Here is a 20,796-nt window from a genome sequence, read left to right as displayed (position 1 = left end):
AAAGGCTGGGTGTCACTGTAACATATGATTTAATGCTGACCATTTTGCTTTCACTGGTGTTTATTCCTGAACTGCTGCTCCTCAGGATCACCATCCTAATAAGCACTGAACAAAGCAAAACAAAACAAAACAAAAAAAAAAAAAAAAAAAACAAAAAAAAAAAAAAAGAAAAACAAAGCAAATGAGGAAGAAAAGGAGGAGGAGAAGAAGGAAGAGGAGAATCTTTGTCTTATTATGACATACGTGACTTGGACACACACTGAGATGAAAAAGGAAAAGGCCTCATCTATAAATGTATGCCAAGGTTACAGAATAATGGGAAAAAGTGGTCTAGCAGGAAAATCTTAAGCAAAAGTGTGCTAACTGCAGAAGGGTTAACACTGGTAACATACTGTGGCAGAAGATTAAAAAAAAGTTGAGGTTTACTTTAAATTAACCCTTTCCAGTCCATATGCCACTAAGCAGGTACCAACCTAGAAAAATAGTCCACCTAGCAGTAGCGGCCCTTTGAAATAAAAAAAAAAAAAAAAAAGAAAAAAAAATAATAATTCCTTTTGTTCAAGTCAGGGCAGCCACAAAAGTCCCGAATCTGTTGGAGATGTCCGAGTGCAGGGACCTCCACGTCGGCACCGCAGTCCGGCCCTTGGCCTCGCCCACGTCGTCCGTGCAGTGCACCGAGAGGCACTGCAGGTGCGCGCCCGTCTGCGCCGCCGCCGTCTTGCTCGGGGGAAGGTCGTGGGCTGCAAAGGGTTCACAGAGAGAGGTTAGGAGAGACCTGTGATGTGCAACCCCATAAACTCACAGCCTGCGACCCCAGCGACTCACAGCCTGCCTGCGGTGTTGCTACGCCCTCTCCCCACCGGCTGCGCCCCTCTCCTGCGCGGACTCCTCCGAGTCACCACCAAAGGTATGGCTCTGCCTGCCCACCCTGAAGTGAGATCTTGTTCACCAGGCCAGAAGAACAACCAGCACTTGAGAGAAACCAGCGATGTGTCTGAATGGACCTGGGAGTGATGAGTGTGTCCTAGACCGCAGCGCAATCAGGAACTTTCCTTCCCCGCTGGAAATGGATGATGAAACACCACCAAGCAGGAAGCCAGCCCCAAACCCTCCGTGCCCTCGTGGTCACTTTCAGCATCAGTCTCCCTCTTCCCCTCTTAAAGGAGCACTGTGATAACATTTTTCTTAAAATTCGTTCATTTTAGGACTTCGTATGATCTTTAGCTATCATTAGTTTCTGTTAACCACAGAAATTTAAGACTTTAAGTGAAACATCCTAAACAATGTCCCTAAGCCTTTTTTGTCCAGCTTTTAGAGTTCATGTGAAGAGTAGCTAAAATGAGTAGAACATGACAAAGATGCCAAAAATCAGCTGTAAATGTTTAACATCTCAGGACTTTTACTCCCATCACCTTTCTCCTGTTCCACAAAGCCAAGCAGTGTAGGAATGCCACATTTCATGGGGCAATTCATATTACTTTCACTGAACCTCCTGCTATACCAGACACAATACTAGAACTGAACAGCTTGTTACACAATCACAATAATATTAAAAAATAATGCCAAACTGGAAGTTCCTGGTTTAAACTGGAAAAAGCTTTCAATGCTTGATTATCACAGGATGTCAGAGATGCTCATATCTAAAACAGCATAACACCACCACACGGGAACTACCAAGAATCTGAGGATGTGATGCCATGATTGCTGGGAGAAGGAATCAGGCTCCAGAGCAGCACTGCGGCCTGCTCAGCCCTGCTCTGGATTAGTGCTGCAATGTGCAAAATCCACACAGAGCTCCACTGCACACCTCAGCTGGGCCCGTGCTTGCTTTACTCCAGGCACCCTCCTGTGCTGCTCCAGTCGAGGATCCAGCAGCAGCAGCAGCAGGGCAAAGGTGCTCACAATATCTAAAACCAAATGGATTCCAGCTCCCTGCAGTTGGTGTTGGGTGGTTTTAGTCAGTTTTGATAAACAGGCAGCACTGAGGGGCTCAGCAGAAGCATGGAGCAGAGGCTGCTGCATGATACTTGAAGTTCCAGCAGGCAAAGAGGTGCTGGCACAGATCTCTTCCCAGCACATGGAGCTTCTGCTCTTCTTTCCTATCACCCCTGAGTCCTACAGCTTTGGGAAAACCACAGGGCAAAAATCCCAGACTCCCTGAATAACCACCACTATTTGATCAGGTGTTCAATTTAACTTACTGTCCGAAATGCCAAGTATACCTAAGACATTTTTTATTTATAAAATATTCAAAACTCAGATGGGATTGTGCAGAAAATTGTGAACAGGAAATGTTTTCCTTACTTGTATTTGTTCACAAGACACGCAGTACCAACTGTTTTTATTCTTAGGTCTCCCTGACTGCACAGGACATGCTGGGCTCGGCACAGGAAGAGCCAGCGCCTCGAGATTAGTCCTTGTGACAGCAGCTCTCTTCCTCTCCTGCACAGAAAGAGGAAAGAGTCCCACAGCTGAACTGCTGCCACAAGGGGCCCAGGGGTCCCAGCAGTGCTTCTACAAGGGCTGCAGGAGACCCCAACAGCCAAGGCACATTCCCAGGTTGGGATCGGAGCCAGAGCTCCCCTGCACCAGCTGTGCACCCCAACACTGAGAACAGAGCTGCTCCTCAGCAACAACTACATAAACAACTTCATGTGCCACAAGGAATTAGAGAATAAAAAATTAGGCTTATTTCTTTGTAAATCAGCAAATTCTTTCTAAGCCATTTGCTGTGGATAAAATCCATAAGCAAACTATTGATAAAGAAATCAAAACAAAATCTGTCCCACATGGATGAAAAAGATTCCTTGGCTTGAGAGGAAAACCCAAGTAAAAGAGATGAGCAGGAACTCACCTCAGTTTGCAAAGCCAATAGTGACTGACACTGTCCACACAAGCCTTGCTCACCATGGGACACCACTGTGGGAGCTCCAGCTCTCCTGTCTGTCATTAATGAGCACAGAAAGTGACATATTCAAATCCAAAACAAAGAGAGCTCCCAGCAGAGCTTGCACTGGCACAAGAATTCTCAAAGCCAATCTGGATGGAAATTTTCAGTGCAATTTACTATTTTCCAGTATTTCTGTCTTGAGGAAAAAAACCTTTGTAGCAAAAAATTAAAGTTGTGCTGATCCACCTGGTGAGAATTATGTTCTTAAGCATGAGGTACTGCCTGATGCTTGTCCAGAACAGTAACTCTCCCAGCAGATCTGTTTCACCAGCCATCCTGTCTGCCTCCTCCCTCACAGCCACAGTGTCCTGGCACTCCCCAGGCACAGTGTCCACGGTCCAGAGCAGTTCTGGTAGCTGAGATGGACGTGACTCGGCACATTTAAATTAGTCAGGTAATGCAAGATGGTGTCACCACATCGTTGCCTCACAGCTGCCAAGTTCCAGATAAATCATTGTCAGTCACAAAGTAGCTCACTGAAAGCAGGGAATTTTCAAACAAATTATCTTTAAACTGCACAACTGCCTGTATTAGAAACTCCTGCAAGAAATCTGTGTTATTAAAAAAAAGTAGTACACGTCTAATAAGGGCCATCCTCCACACCCAAGATCTCGAGATGGTCTGGGTGGAGACTTCCCCTCCAAGCCAAAGGACATGACACAGAAACCGGGACTGACAAAAGCACAACCACTCTGCACAAAGGACAGCGTGTGTCACTTGGAAACAGCAAATGCTGAAGCAGAGGTAAGAAATCAAACATCACTTATAAGCTCATGTCATGTTCATGTGAAAGGCATGAAACTGAAAGCAGTGAAGTGACCAAAGACCAAGAGAAGTCTGGAAAATACTCCCCCATGGTGGTGTCCTTCCCCACTGCTCTTGGTGATGCTGTGGTGGTCTCCAGAGCCAGTTTACTTTTAGGCAAGAGCTTCTGACCAAGCTTTACCCAGCCAAACACATTCCAGCCATTCAGCCCCAGACAAACAGCCAGAAGAGAGTGCCCAGCCAGGCTCCCCAGCCTCCCTGCAGGCCCGACCCTCTGCTCTGACCTTGCACATTTGGGAAGCTGCTCTTTCGTTCTGCTCTACTTTGCAAAGGCACACAGCCTTCAAAAAGAAAAGGTTGCTGTTTGTTTGTTTGTTTACACAGCATTAATGGCAGCATGGTGACTAACCCAGGAGCCTGGCCAGCAGCGTTGGAGCCTGCAGCTGGGACACAGGAAGAGAACCAGGAGTTCTGCACCACAAAAAAATTCAATACACACACTGCAGACTGCTTTTGCCTATCGTCTCAGAAAAAACACATTTCTTTAGTGAGGTTAGACCCTGGCATTCACCTTACTCTGCAGACAGCATGTGTACACACCTTCCCTCCCCTCCAGCTTCCTTCTCCCTTTTTCGTGAGACCCTGAGCAGTTAAGCTGCTCAATATAAAGCCTCTTTTGTCGTGTAGCATCTTCTTATGCATTATGAAAAAACAAACTTGTTCTCTTTACTGTGACAACCCCACCGAGCACTCTGCAAACCCAGAGGTGTCCCAGTTTTTAAGTAAAGTAATCCCATTAAAAACAAGTTCACCTGCACAGCTACCACACATTGAGTGCATGTTCTTGTCAGAGAGGAGGCTAATTGACGGAGGGCTGGTGTAGCCAAGGCAACTGCAGATGCTGTGCTGAGACACCAGGATCTGATGCTGCTCTTCAGGTGCTGCTTCTGCCATCCTTCTCATTTTTACCAAAACCACCACCAACAAAAGGACGGAAAGCAGCGAGACACAGGAACGAGAGCACAGACACAGTCTGGTAGGGGTCTGGTTGGGAGTGGGTTCCACTCCACATTTCAGCGCTCCTTGGAGATTGAAGTGACAAACAGGAGGTGAAGATCCCTCGCACGGCTCCTCGCCGCAGGGCTCATCCCTTACACTGGCTCACCGCTGTGACACGGCTGCGCTGCCCAGGGTCCGGCTGCCCGGCTCGGCACGGCCCCGCCGCCGCCCTCGATGGCCAGCCGAGCGTGAAGGCCCTGCACTGCTACTCATCTTGTTAAGGCTGAATCGCAGGATTTGGCCAATAACACGATATTCCCTGATCAGAGATCTGTTTCCCCTCTACCATTTGATAACCACTCTTAAAGGACGCGTTAATGGGCTTCCCTTCACTCCCTGCCCGTTAAGCAGAGGCCGAGCTACCATAAGAGGGAATAGATTTGAGTAATGATCCCTTATGAGGCAGCAAACCTACATATAGTGTTTAAAATTATTCCCTTAGGACAAGATGTTTTTCACCAAATCTCCCACATGACAGTTTGACATATTGGTTCAGGCACATAGCTCTGCATTTGTACACAGCACAGAAGCATCTCTTTTCAGTTTTTGAGAAAAATAAGGTCTGAAAACATTTCATGTTTCCCTGGACACTGGACCTAGTCTCCACAGATTAATTTATTCCTGAAATTGTATTTTTAAAATTTTATTTTTAAACACAACTAGTTCATTTGTGTTGATAAACAAATGAGCAATCTCCTTCCTCACCTCTGCAGCACTGACAAAGTCCTTGACAAAGGCATTTTCTTGACCCTGGAATACAAGGAGGCAAGAGCTTGCATTTGCTCCTGGGCACAAACATGGCACCTGCTTACACCATAAACCTGCATGTCTTTCAGGTGTCTTCACCCCTGACAATCTGTGCCTGCTGTGGGCTGGATGTCTCTGCTGTTCCCAATGCTTGCAGGGCACAGACTCCCTCTGTGCCTGGACTGGCAGCACCCAGCTCTGCTGGCACTCAAGGAAAAGCCCCAACTACCCATTATTAGAACATTCCTCTTAATTTGATTTTTACTTCATTTATTCTGTGTAATCCCTGCCTGTAAAACACTTAAAGGTGCTGCTCTCCCCTGCTGCTCCCTGCTCTGTATGCACAGAATTCAGTGCTGGTGGTTAAGGTGAGCAGCTGATGCCAAGGACTCACTCAGCGGAAATGGGGACAGGTGACTCCTCACACTGCTGACCAGAAGCACTCAGCAGAGACACCCCAGCTCCAGGGTATGGGCCACATTTCACTCCATGACATTTCAAGAAGCCATTTGGCTTGGTCAGCCCCTCAATTTATTGTCAAGGCCCAGCCAGCTGAGCGCTCTCTGAGAGCCTTTCTCACGGAAGGAGGAAGGGCTCTCCATCAAACATGCATGCACAGAGCTGAGCACCCTCCCACAGCACTCGTATATCCTGCAAACCAGGATTAAAGCTCTGACTTTGCTGCAATACAGACAAGACTCACCCAAAGGCATGGCACACCCAGGCTAACACACAGTCTGTTCACCCTTAATGCTGCTTGCTGCCCACCCCTTCATCAGCCCATCAGCTCTGGCAGCATCCTCTGGTCCTCACAGGCCCTTCCTCCACGGACAGCTTGATTAATTGGAGGTGCCTGAGGCTCTAAAGGGAGCGTGTATCAGCCCGTGCTACAGAGATGTTTATTTTGTTTTCAGTGGTCTCCAAGCTGGCATGGGGCTCCATCAGAGCTCGCTGCTTGCACAGAATTCAGATAACAGGAGACACATAGTGCTTGCTGCAAATACATATTTTTCTTTTTTCTCCCTTGACCTCTTTTCCTGCTCCTGTTTTCACCAGGAGCAATGGAAGTATGTGCACGCCACGACAGGGAGGCTGCCCAAACCCACGGCAGCGTTAAGAGTTTGCTGTCAGGCTGTAGGATTACAGTCAGACTGTGAGCCACATGCTCACACAAAGAAACAGAAGAAACTGGTGAAAAAAAAACGTGAAGTAGGAAAAATGCTAACCCCATCAATGGAAAAGGCAGCACTCATCTTACATGTAGCATGACCTTGAAGACACAGAATGAAGGATGTGTGGATGAGGACAATGACATTGCTGTTGTAAAATCCACTGTGCCACGCAGAGACAAGAGACAAGACATTGCTCCCCACCTTGCTGCCACTGCCCTGCAGGAGAGCAACACACCACCATGGCTCCACAGGCAAGTGTGAAACTGCCTACACCTATTTATTTCTCTGGAGGCTACTGTTAAATCACTGCTTTCCAGCTCTGTGACTCTCCAAGAAGAAAGGCAAGCTCTGCATCCCTGGAGAAGCCAGAAGCTCCGGGCCTTGGGACAGCACCAGCTCCTGTACCTTGCTAGATGGCCACAGGGACAACGGACTGTTTCTAACTCACATCCTTCCTCTCTTTTGGCTACCTTCAGTTCCTCTTTTCAGTTTAACACACTGACTCTCAGGCTGGCTTCCCTGCAAAACACAAACCACAGAGGGGGGTCCTGCCTACCCCCTGGTGAAGTGGCTGATGTTGGGGTTTGGATCTCACAGAACAAAAGACCACTCTGACAAACCAGGTCCCACCCCAGCTGCAGTGCTGCTGTTTGCCAGGCTGGTCATGCCCACCCCATGCAGGTGAACAACTGCCTGTCTGTGACAGCCACGGAAATCTGAGCCTCCAACCAGGGCCTAACCCAACCACACAGCTCCAAACTGCTGGTCAGCTCTGGTGCCATCACCCACAATGTGCTCTCCTCAGCTCTGCACAGTGTGAGAACTGTGGCAAGGAAAACTGGCATTAAAAATCAAACCAACTGCCAAAACAGTCACATAATGTCTGGACACTTCCAACAGAAAATAAACGTGAGTCCAGCAACCGCAGCCCCTTCCAGCACAGCTGACCCAACACACAACATCCATATGCTGCCATCCAACACCAGCGAAGCCTCAGGGAGCTCCAAGTTATTTTCCAGGGTCTGTTGTTCTTCCCCCTCAAAAAACCCCAACACTTCTGTTCATCTCTGAAAGGAGTGAACTGCCTAAGCCCCAGCCACCAGCTCCATCACCCTGACACTCAAACCTGGCACTGGAAGTTTTGGCACCAGCTTCTCTGACATAGCCCCTCCTTCTGAAGGGCTGTGGCTGTCTCAGACAAGGCCCTGCCTCTGAATCCAGCCCCCAACGTGAGAAGAGCACCTCCATGGCAGGAAAGAATACTGGCTGACTGATCCCGTGTTTCCATGCCGCTGGCATACATCACCTGCTTGCACTAACTAAATGCTCTGAGCCTATTTTCACCAAGAATGACAAATGACACATCCGTGATGAGTAAGGAAATGCTGGGTTTTGCTTTCAAATTTATTTCATATGTACGCAAACTGTCACATGACAGTTTTACACACAGCTCCAGCCCATTCAAAACCCATCTCTTGACTGCCAGAACGCACAAGCAAACAAAAGATTTTCAATAAAATCCAAAGTGGAATTTTCTGATTGCACAGAAGTCACATGAAACCATTCAGTAAGTTCTCACTTAAATAAAACCAGTTCTGGACACTGTCTAGTATTACTTCAGGACAGGCCAAAATAGAAAAAAGATGCTACTTAAAAGGTCTGCATTAAATCACCACCTGGACATTCCAAAAATAAGTTGAAATGCCAACTTCCACTAGCAAGGGAAGGGGTGTACCAAAGGATTTCTAAAGGCAGTGTATAGTTCATGATTATGCACAGAGCAAACTGAAAGAGAAACACGTAAATTCCAGTGCTCTATCAGATTTGTGCTTTGACACAATTGTGGGGGAAAAATAGGCATTACAAGAATAAGCAGGATATTTAAGCCTTGCAGAACATACATGGAACATTATTTTCCTTAAGTGAAAACAGAATTAAAGATGAAGATTCCCTTCAAAGAACTTTGTTCATAGTCATTTAGTTTCAGGATGCAAATTAAATGAGCACTTGTTAGCCAAGCAAAAGAAGGGAATTAGCTCTGAAATATTTTCAGTCTCTCAGCCAAAGACTTTTAGGTGTTCTGTCACATTGTTCCCCAAGAGCTCCCCTCTGTTCTCACATCCCAAAGTCAGATCTGCACCCAGCCTGGCTGCCAGGGCTGGGCCAGGGATTTCCCTCTGTCTCCTCCCTGGCTCTGCCCCATCTATAACTCACAATTACGAGAGCCCGTAACACAAAACTGCCACAGGCAAAGTCAATCTCTCCCAGGGGCCTCACACATCTGAGGCTCCTGCACACCAAGAAACGGTGATCATGTGCAGTAATGCTTGGGGTTAAACCACACAAGTTCAGGGATATCCCTGAAAACACAGTGAGAGTTTACCAAAGGCTAACATTAGTGAGAAGAACCAGCATCAAGGATCATTAGCTCTTTTATGCCATTTATTTATAGCCTACCTTGAAACATCCCATTTCTCTTTAGGACATCTCCAGCTGAAGTTTGGTGTCTCAGGGGTGAATGAGGAGACTTTGGGAAACAGTGTTCATGAAAACAAAAGGTGTTCAAGCAATTTTACCACTCACACATCAGGAGAGAAGAATCAAGAATTTTACCACTTACACTTTCAAGAGAAAAGGAAGACCAGAGACCTCAGGTCAAAGCTGGCACCTGCAGACACACTCAGAGATGGACAGAACAGGCTGAACAGGGCTCTAAGCACCTGGCCTAGTGGAAGGTGGCCCTGCCCACGGCAGGGTGTGGAACAAGATGAGTTTTAAGGTCTGTCCCTGCCCAAACCATTTTGTGGTGCTATGGGTCACTCCCTGCACTGTGCTCAGCAGCACCAGCTGCTTGACACTTGACACCCCAAAAACTGGGGGTTCCAAATCACTGCTTGCAAGTCTCTTGCAAGTAATTCACAGGCAAATTCTAAAGAATCTGCACAAAATAACTATAAAAAGCAGAATTGTCAGGAGGCCTCAGCTTCTTAAAGAAGGGTCAAAATTTCTGCTGGAAAACATTAAAGTGCTGGCAAATCAGACTGAGAGCTGATACCATCAATCCAGCACCTCCTGGCCAAATTCTTGCTAGATCTCTTCTAAAAAAAAATTCCAAATTCTGGTATATCCTAAATTTTGACTACAGAAAGAGATGGAGATGTCATCATATAATGGATTTGGCATATTCCGAAAGATCCCCTAAAGCAGCAATAAGGTGTGGTGATTGAGCTGGGGCCCAGAAGTCTGATGGAGGAATAGAGTTTGACTGAACAGCATATTTAAAAATGAAATCTATCTGAAGGGAAAGAAAAAGAAAAAGAAATTATTAGAAGAAATGCCCAACCAAATGAGGAGCAATGGCAGTGAGGGAAATTCAGCATTAAAAAAAAAAACACACAAAGAAACCTGGCATTCTTGTACAGCTGTAAGTGCCACTATTAGGATAAGAGAAATATAAGCTCATCTTTTACTTCCAATTGTCACATCACTGTGGAAAGTCTTCATGAAATTCTCAGAATAGCAACGAATCAGGAGCAAACAGCTGTTCAAGCAGGAAAGTCACAGGTAGACAGACTTTCCCTTGCTTCAACAAAAAATTAACTTTAAAGTTTCACAGGCCAGTAAATCAACAAAATGGGCCTGTACAACACAGGACAAACAGTCTCATCTTCCAGCCCAAAGCTGAAATATGGGCCTGTGTTCTCCTTCCGGCCATATGCTCACGTGATTTATGACCCACAACAATTTCAATACTCCCGGAAAATGAAAGAACAGCAGACAATTAGTTCATCCTAACTCTGCTGGGGATTGTGTGGGCTCTGTCCTGTGACATCTCCCCAGGGAGTGAGGGCCAGCAGCCCCAGTTGCTCCTGTCAAGGGCAGGGGAGGGACACGGGGCTGAGCAGCACTGGCACAGGGAGCACAGCACATCCCCAAGACTGCACTGCATGGAGCAGCCCACAGGAACTCCAGGAGAGATGCAGAAGGACTTCTAACCATGGCCTGGAGTGACAAGACAAGGGGGAATATCCCCCATCTGAGAGAGGGCAGGATTAGATTGGATATTGAGAAGAAATTATTCCCTCAGCAAGTACTGAAGCACTGGCACAGGTTCCACAGAGAAGTTGTGCCTGCCCTACCCCTGCAAGTGTTCAAGGCCAGCCTGGATGGAGCTTGGAGCAACCTGGTCTAGTGAAAGGTGTCTCTGCCCACAGCTGCAATGAGTTGACCCCTCCAACCCAATTCTCTGATTCTCCTCTGTGATTCACTCCTACCCCATCTGTAACTAGGGCTGTTATCCTGGTCTAGATCAGGTCAGTGCAGAAGCACAGACCATCCCACTAGCAGGGTGTAAGGACCTGCAGCTGTGCCAGGCAGGGCACTGCCTGCAAGGCAAACACTGCCAAACCAGGCAGGATTCAGCTCTGCAGCACCTGATCACTGCCACAACACAAATGCAAAGGCATCACCCAACAAACAAACAAAATCGTCCACCCCACCCTGAATGAGGCTTTTCCCTCACACAGGTGGGATGAAGTGCAAGTTCAACAGCTTGACTCATACAGCCAAAACTTCACCCAACCCCAGCCACCATGGCAGCATCAGCTGGGGCTGATGCACCTGTGAACCATCACAGAGCCTGTGACATACCAAGTCTACTGATACAACATCAAAATTAGTTTTTCCGAATCCAAGTGTGTCCAGACTGGTCTTTAACTAACTTCTGAGTGACAAACCCAAGTCATGTGTCAACTCAAAGGCATGTCTCTGAACAGCAGCATCATGCCCTTCATGGATGAACATTTTGTCCACTGGGAAATGTGCCAAATAACTCAGGTATCCTTAACAGTACTGCAGTAAATTCTGCTATGTGCCATCCTGCTCAGGTCTGAATCCACACAGCCTCATCCCCCAGCAGCAGAGCTGCCAAGGCAGATGGGCCAGCAAGGCTTCAACAACAGGGTGAGCAAAATGGCAGCAGGAGCACCCATTACCCACAGGACTGCAGGGATAGAGGGATGGAGTCTGAGCTCAGTGTCCTAATGCACCCACCTTGCCTCCCTTCCTGCAGGTCTTAAGCAGAAGGCAGCTGTGCTGAAGGAGTTAATCGTGCCTGGAAGAACCTGTCTCCGGTTTCTCAGAAACTCCAAGGCTGCAGAGCTGGGCTTTCTGCTCCCTGCCTGCTCCTGCCTGCCCTGCCTGCAGCCTGACCCCTGACATTTCCACTCTGCTTCTCCCTGGCATGGAAAACTTAACCATACACAAACAAACAGGTTGGGAGGACAGATAAATGGAACAGAGGAGGAGAAAGGGAAGATTGCTCAGATTCCTTGTCAAGGCCCTGATTAAATAACAGCAGCACCACCAGACGTGGGTGAGGGGCTGGCATTTATCAGTAAACCCTGAAGTCTACAGCAAGACATCTCTGTTTAATTAATCCTAAAGGGTCCCTTCCCCCTTCTACTTCCCAGGGAGGTTTTGAGGATCTGCAAGTTTAAAGACACAGCGAATCCTTTTTAGCTCTTTCCTTACAAACACAAGGGCAAAACCACAGTCAGGATTTAGTAATTCTGTGGCAAAGGCTTCCATTGCAAGGACACATGCAGGCAACCCTCACTGAGGCTGAGGGAGCATCTTGGATTTGGTCATACCTCTGAGGAAATGCACCCATCATGTGACAGCTTTAGAGTGACCAGCTGGAAGCCAGCACACACGTAATCACAACCAGGCATGGATCTGCAAATTTCACCTGGACTCTTCTGCCATTCTTACACATTTCCCAGTACCCATTTCCCAAGGGCTAAGTCTCTTCAGTGCCTGATGCAGTTCTAGTGTCACCCATTTTTGTACAGAAAGCTGGAAAGTCACTCCACACCTCAGCAGCAATAAGAGAGGAGCTCTGCTTTCAGGGTGCCTTCATCCCACCACAATGCTCAGAGAGCTGTAAGGTCTCTCAAGGTTGTAACAGCAATGGAAACTCTGGATCCTATAGAGTGGACAGACCACCTAACCCTAAAACAGCTTCCAGCAGAAAAGGCCTCAGCAAGCACTTCCCAAAGCTCAACATCAGTCCTGAACAGGGAGCAGAGCAGGGAGAGTCTGGCAGCACTGCTCAGGCCCCCAAGTCAGACACCTAAACCACCATCCATCCATCCATCCATCCATCCATCCATCCATCCATCCGATGGCACAATTACAGAGATCAATTATTTTTGTGTTCCTGCAGAAAGATAAAATTAAAAAGTAGCAGAAAATCTCTGTAATAGTGACTTCTGGTCCAATAGGAAGCAAAAGAAGGGGTGGGGGGAAAGGGAAAATTTAAAAGTCTAAGTTCAAATTGTAAAATAAATCTGTAATTCATATCAGTTTTATAAAATTCCCAGGAAAATATAAAGTCAAAACCAGTTATTTTCTTGAGGATCTATATTCTTAAATACCTGGTTTCAACATAATCTCTTTTTTAAAGTAGTACTGGGATGGGGGATAAACTGTGAGGAACTGAAAAAGGTCTCTGCCTACCAAAAAAAAAATCATTATGCAATGACAAGAGACAATCCAGTCTATAATCAAAGACAGAATCCTGACACATTCAAAGAGAAAATTATTGTAACAACAGTGACTTTGAAGATGAGAAGAGTTTTTTTGATTGAAACAATGGCCATCAAGATTTTTACTGTGGCAGCCAATGTTTAAATGCATCATTCAGCATGCTGAGTGCCTGCAGATACACCGAGCACCAACATAAAAAACATGAAAAAATTAAATAGTGACAACTAAGAAAGTCTCACCTAAAGCGGAACCAGGCAACACTCACACCAGGGAGCACACACTCCTACTGATGGCCATGCTTGTCCCAGGGAGTGAAGTTTTACAGAAGAGCCCATGTCCCATTAATACAAAACTTGCAACTTACAAGGCACTACACTAAAATATTCAAATTTTTGACATTTGCTTCCAGGAAGTTGCATATTCGGCTGTAAAAGTCGTGATCTGCACTCTTTGCTGAACTAGGGTGATTCACAGAAAATGAATCACAAAAGGCAAGTTTGGTGACTAAAAAAACAGCTGTTCTGTAATGCACCTAATGAGCAGTATCAGATTTGCTGCTGTTTGATTAGGAGACTATCGGAAGATGACTATAAATACCCCTTTCAAAAACAGAATCTGGATTAAGCTCAGTGTTAGGTGGATGCAAGACTCAGTCAGACTGCCTCACACCTCTCCTGTATCTCACCTTTTAGGAGAAAGCCCAAGCACAGTCCCCCTGAAGGGTAATTTGTCACAAAAATTATTCAAAAGCTGTGCAGCATCACTACCACCAAAATTTATATTTTTAACACGGAAACTTTGAGTTATATCAATCCTGTCCATTTCTCCATCATTATGAGCATTGCTTATATGTGGGAACCATTTTATTAAAACTATGGTAACACTAAACACTTTATTTAATAAAGCATTTTCTCCACTGTAACTCAGCAGTGAAAAGCAGTTTAAAGCAGAATTTATCAGTCCTACTTCTTCCACACACTTCTGTTCTCACCATTACATTAAAAACCTTCCACCAAAAATGGAACCATTAAAAAGCATGAATATATGTTTTGGTTTTCTCTTAGCTGGAATTGGCAAATCTTCCTGGGGGCATCTCCACTTCAGTTTCACAGCTACCAGAGAGGATTCCCCCTTCTTTCTTTCATTAGACATTTATGTATCTTCTGCAGAAAAGGAACATATTGGAAGTGACTGAAACACTGTCTGTGTTTTTGCTGATGCTGTTCCAGGCCATGGCACACTTGTGCTCACCACCTGTGCCCCAGGTGTGCAACAATGAACCAGCACAGGTTAAGGCCACAGTGGGCTTGGCCCTTCTCCCTTTTTGGGTATTTCTGGCAGAAATGCCCTGGTAAGTGCCACGTTCATGTCCCCACTGTGTGGTGGCTGCTGGCCAAGCAGTGGAGCTGTGAAAGCACAGCTGGCATGCACAGCACAGTGACAGCCCAAATCCAGCTGTGACAGCAGGGTAAGGAGTACACCCTGAGATGGGACACCCACCTTGGAACCCAACATCTGCTTTCCATGGAGTGCCCAGCCCATGGAACTCAATCCCATATTTTAAAGCACTGCAGATAAAGACAGATTAATTTTGCCCTACATTTTTAAATGAAACTCTCCTGTTTTGGAAAGAATTTAATTAAGGTGAAAATATAATACAGAACTACCCATTTAAGAAGAATGTGCTATTAATTCTTAGCAGTGTATGTGGAAGGGAAAATTGCATTTTTATCTAAATGGTTTTTTCAGCATAACCCATTTCCAGTATTCCTTTACAGCTCAGTAGTGGGAACTTTTCAGTTTTCTATTTGAGCCAGACCACTGTGGAAAGCAGCCTTCACTAAGATGCCAAATACAACCCCTTAAAACTTATTCCAAGAGAAGCTCCACAAACTGGAGAAAGGCCAGAAGAGCACACCTTAAAGGATGGTTGAAAATAAAAGGAAAAAACCTCTCTCTTAAGGATGTAAGCCAAATTTTTGAAGGGGAGAGGAAAAAGGATGTGGCTTTGGGGTGGGCTTTTTTTTTTTCCTAAGGGCCAAGAAGAGTTTCGGTATTCCCTCTCTTCTTCCTTACTCGAAGCAGAAACACCTCCACTTTGATGCAGTTCCCAGTCCCAAATGCACACAAAGAGCAGAATGGGGCCATGTTATCCCTCTGAAAAAACGGACATTCTGAGCTATAACATGCACTAGTATGTTCAACCAAAACAAGTGTATGCTATGAAAGACTCATTTTATCAGCATAAACAAATGCTCATTTCTCACTACAGTTTTATACCATTTGAAACTGAATATAATCCAAACAATAATTCCAAACAGCTGATGCTGGGATCCAAGTTTCCCTGACATACTGCCATCACACAGCAACAACAACGTCAAGTAAAAGCAAAAGCAGATTCGGAACTGACTGCTCCGAGTTCTACCCCATTTGCCTAATCTAGCACAAAGAAAAGCAACCATAAAATTGAAAGTTTTAAAAATTCTTCATTTTATCATCAAGGATCTTGTATTCAAGTGAATTTAAACCACAACAGCACAGTGGCCCTGTGTTTAAGAAACAAAGCCACTGACTTTTCAAGCACCGCAGCAGGGCTCACTGAAGAAGCTGAAGCTCTGTGTTTTCTAAGCATTGTTCATTTGACATTCTTCACCTCTATTATTTTTTTTTCCCTGCATTGCCTTTTATTAGCTTACTTCAGAAAATTAGTATAACAAAAATTTTATCTTTCAAAACAGACATTTAAAAGTGTAGCAGTTATGGAAATACAATTGGACAATGAACAGTTTTTATTCCCTCTACCTCGCCACACTCCGCACGGCAAAGCAGTAATTACAGGAATCTACTTCTGGTTTAAGCTCTACAGTAAGCTCTTTCCAAATTTAAGGCCAGCAACCAACCCTTCATTATGCTTAATAGGTAGACATAAAATGTAATTGTATCACAATCTCCCAAAGCACGTTCCCAGCTCTGAGGCTCACACGTGTCTGGCTCAAAAAAGAGACATTTTATCTGTTCTTTTTCCTTAAGAGAAACACTGCAGCACCATTGGCATCAGCCACTCGAGGAAAACTACACCAATCACTAGAGGATCTGGAAAATTGTCTGGAGTAAGACTTCATTGTGTTGTTAAAACCTCACATTTCCAAAGTGTTGTTTGTTGGTCCACAGGATGAACAGGAGCCCTGGCAGAGTCAGGACCATGGTCACCTGCCCTGGGGCACTGGGAGCAGCAAATTCCCTTCTGCCTTTCCCATTCTCACCTCAGCTAAAATAAGGAACATCAGGACACAGAACATGAACTGGATTTATCTACAGGACACACCACTTTGTCATGTAACACACAAGACAACTTTGATGCAAGGAGTTTAATAGCAAAGCTCACCTAAATCACCAGGGCTGCCCTTGAGCTTTCCCCTGTTCCCCTGCACATTTTCCAGCCACCATCCTCACACCCACCCTGCCAACAGCACAAAGAACTGGCAAATGATGGGATGAAACTTCAATAATAATCCAGAATGAAGAAATGTTTTGCCATTCTCCCTTTTTTGTGATCTGCCTCTTTCAAAGCAGCTCATGTGAGATTTGAATTTTAGTTGAGACAGCCCTTTTTTTCCTCTGCCTCCAGAACTATGGCATGGCAGGGAGAGCACAGGGAGCTGGGCTGTGTGTGGTTTCTCCCAGCACAAAAAGAAAAGTATGTGCCTATATTTAGAGGTAGAGAAGGGAGCTATAGCATCCAGGAAAAAAAGAAATAAATCTTACTGATTTTATCTTCAAAAAAGCATTTGTGTTTTTCGTTTGTTTAAATCAAAAATGTGCTGCAAGTGTTTGACCCTATATCCAGCAACAATAAAATCTGTTCTATCATAAAACACCAGCTGCTTTGAACTTTGAATAATAATACTATTTTTAAAGGGTTTCAGAATTATTGTCTCATAGATTGTGGTAGCTTTTATTACAATTACTGGGGAACTCCTTTTTTTCTTTTGTAGAATACAATCAATAGGCCCATTTATTATCATCTTCTTTTAAAACTGTATTTGGTCTGAAATTTTGGGTTACTTTTCAGACTAGGCAAAAAACATTTTTCAGCCTAATATTTAGCACCAGTAAAAATTAAAACAATTGAGTCAGATAAAAAATATCAGTATTATTAGATGCAGTTACCAGGCTGCCTGGCAGGTCTAAGAGACATCTTTTTTCTAATTATCAGCTCAGTACCACTCCAGGAATAAGTCACACCAGGTGGTTGTGATCTACTGGGCAGCTCAGACCTGAGGTCTGGGTGCTCCTCTCCCATCACCCAGGGGAGCAGGGAGGAGAAGCCCTCCTTTGGTGATGCTTCCAACCCCAGGCACCTGGAAGAGGTGAAAACCTTGCACCAAACTACTTCTCCAACATTTAGATCTCTTCTCCTGTTGCTAAGACTGACAAACCTACTTAGAAATTGACTCACACACAGATCAGTAGTGCCATAACTGGAATTTGCGTTTATTTTTTCCACGAGAGGAGAAATGCTGCCCCGGAGAGGGCAGTACAGCCGCGCCATCCTCACCAAACAAGGAATCCACTCAGAAATGAGATCACCAGGTGGGATGAGATGCTCTCAGCCCTTCATTCCCTGCTCACACACACTTCCCAACCCAGCAGCATTCAGCACCAGTGTGCCAGCCTCTCCTAGGTACCCAAGTGCCCTCCAGTTCCACTGTGCATCCTCTGCCCAAGCCCTGGTGGCACCACCCCATGTTCCAGCACTGAACCGGCAGCTGCCCAGCCCAACAACACCTCTTTCATCTCATTTGGACAGTAAATCTTTAGCAGTGGGAACATCTCCCAGGTTTCTAAAGCACCGTGGCAATTTATGGTGCAATAAATATGATCTCAAATAAAAAATAATCCTAAAGTGGGACCTGAATATGGACTCTGCTGCGCTCTAAATCACACGCAGACCCCAATGTCGGTCAGTACGACGGCGATGCCTGGACTGCCCAAGCCATCCAGCCAGGAGCAGGAACACTGTACAGACATTCCCTCCCTGCCTGAGCCATCCAGGAGGAGCAGGAAAGCTCTGCACACATTCCCTCCCTGCCTGAGCCATCCAGGAGGAGCAGGAAAGCTCTGCACACATTCCCTCCCTGCCTGAGCCATCCAGGAGGAGCAGGGAAGCTCTGCACACATTCCCTCCCTGCCTGAGCCATCCAGGAGGAGCAGGAAAGCTCTGCACACATTCCCTCCCTGCCTGAGCCATCCAGGAGGAGCAGGAAAGCTCTGCACACATTCCCTCCCTGCCTGAGCCATCCAGGAGGAGCAGGAAAGCTCTGCACACATTCCCTCCCTGCCCGTTCCCACTCGCAGCCTCACCTCCAACAGCGCAGGGGAGGGAAGGCTCAGCCCCATTCCCCAGGGAGCAGCACTGCTTGCAGTGATGCACAGCTGTGCCACAGCATCCTCTGCCTCTTCTGACTGCTCTCACCTGAGACCAAAAGGCTTTTAAATGCCATTATGGAGGAATATTATACCCACCCACCCCTCCCTCCAAAAAAAAAAAAAAAAAAAAAAAAAAAAAAAAAGTGGAAGATTTTTCTAGGAAAGAGATCCTAAAATTCTGACCAGATAATAACCCCAGCCCAACCTCCATTTCCTATGTTAATAGATCAATTTACATCTTTCTAGCAAAATGGTTTCAGGCTATATTATAAAAAAGAAAAAAAGTCATGCCTTTCTTCTGAAACTGCATTTTGGGAGAGGTTTAAGGAGGAAGGAAGGATATGACTCTTTCCAGGACTTTGTAATGTATTTGCTTCGCACAGCAAATTAATATTCTCAATTTTAACTCAGGAGTACACTCTTAATTAGGGTATGAAATGTTTTAAAATTTTCTTCACTTTACAAATGGCTGCTTTTTCAATTAACTGTGCTTCCCCAGCCTCAGGATGATCTTTCTATTAGCAACAGAATGCTTTCGAGTATTTTGTGAATACTAATTCACAAAATTAATTAAATGCAGACTTAACTCTGAAAACATATATTTTACCACCAAAAAACCCTGCTGTCTTCCAACTACTGACCAGTCACAGGCTTTGCTGGGATCAAGGGGATCAAGTCCTAAAGGCCCAGCAGTCAGAACTGAAGGTAGGAGGGTTAAAAGGAAAAAAAACCAAAGTTCTTCCTTTTGTATTTTAAATGCTCCAAACACAGAGGGGGATAAAAAAAGATAAATATCCCAAGGTTCACACAAAGTGGCCGCAGGAGCAGGACTGTGGCAGGCCTCTCCCATCGCTCACAGTCACAGCCAGCAGAGCCCTTCGAGCTCCCACACGTGTTGTCCGTGTTTAAACTCAAATAAACTGCAGTTATTTCAATGTAAAAAATCTATCAAAGCAGCACTTAAACATAACCAGATTTCTGCTTACCAAACCAAAAAAAGCTTTTTTTTGACAAATGTTAAAAGCTAATAAAAAAATGTAGACCGCCCAGCGTCACGCTCGGTGGTGTTACATTAAAACACTGAACAGACACAAACAGATTTGCTGGAATTGAAAACAAACAGACACGAAGTGCCCCTCTGCAGGGTCTGGGCAGCACCTCAGCCTGCAGCCAGGACTCAGCTCCTGCTCGGGAGCTGCCCCTGATGGATGTGCATGTGTGCATCCCAGGGAGCGGCAGCGGCAGCGGGCAAGGCAAAACTTGGGAAAATGTTACTTCCAAATAGATCAGACCCACTCCTACAGAGAGGGATGAGCCCTACGTGTGAGTCAAGCATCCCAAAAGGGCACAAGCACAGAGCTAAAATACTCCCATGGCAATGCCCGTGCTGCTACAAAAAATAACCCAAGTACAAGAAAGAAACACAGAACAGTGGTGACCACGTATTTTTGCACTAGCGTGGATAGCAAATGCAACACTAAGGCACATTTCTAGACCAACGAGTCTTAAAATTTCTTACATCAACTAAGGAAAATGCATTCACCCCATCCAGATGCTTTTGTCATTTGCCAGGAGATGAGCAGAACATGAAGCCTTAGAGAAGAGGGCACTGGCAGGGAGAGGAGAAGAAGGGGTGCTGAAGAGGGGAACAGTAAAGCAGTATCATCTAAGATGTTCTCTTTGAAGTATTAAGAAATCAGCTTGTAAAAATTAATGGATTAGACCTCCAGCTGTTCAATTCTCAGCTTTAAATTTAGAAGATATTTGACTTTGGAACATTGGTATATAATCCATAAAATATATTTAAATTTGTAAAAAAAAACCCAAATCCTTTGTATTAAAAGGCCACTAATAACTCAGAATGTTTTAACTGCACCAACACAAAAGCATCTGGCAAAGGAAAAGCAGCAAACTACAAAGAATCACAGTATTTTTATATAAGCCAGTCATCTAATCACTGTGTGTAAACTGGGTCTATCTACAGAACAGCAAAAATTTGGAATCGCATTTTAAAAACTGAGAAATCTAACCAAGACCAGAAAGGTGAGGGCAGACCTTGAATTTCCTGGGTGATTCCACAGCTTCACCCATTTGATTTCCATAAGGTTCCCCATGTCCCTTACC

At 45.3% G+C, this 20,796-nt stretch overlaps 1 protein-coding gene across 1 annotated transcript in view; it reads right to left on the bottom strand.

Annotated features, from left to right (window-relative positions):
- Window positions 1-544: 544 nt before the first annotated feature.
- MN1 (MN1 proto-oncogene, transcriptional regulator) overlaps window positions 545-20,796 on the bottom strand; it is a 29,507-nt gene continuing 9,255 nt past the window's right edge. Inside the window, exon 2 of the mRNA XM_058816906.1 lies at window positions 545-740. Within this exon, the coding sequence (XP_058672889.1) occupies window positions 559-740 (182 nt within the window). The 3' untranslated portion in view covers window positions 545-558. The remainder of the gene's footprint in view (window positions 741-20,796) is intronic.

The sequence above is a fragment of the Ammospiza caudacuta genome, chromosome 18 (assembly GCF_027887145.1).
Source record: "Ammospiza caudacuta isolate bAmmCau1 chromosome 18, bAmmCau1.pri, whole genome shotgun sequence".
NCBI classification, from domain to species: domain Eukaryota; kingdom Metazoa; phylum Chordata; class Aves; order Passeriformes; family Passerellidae; genus Ammospiza; species Ammospiza caudacuta.
This window is presented reverse-complemented; position numbering and strand designations above follow the sequence as displayed.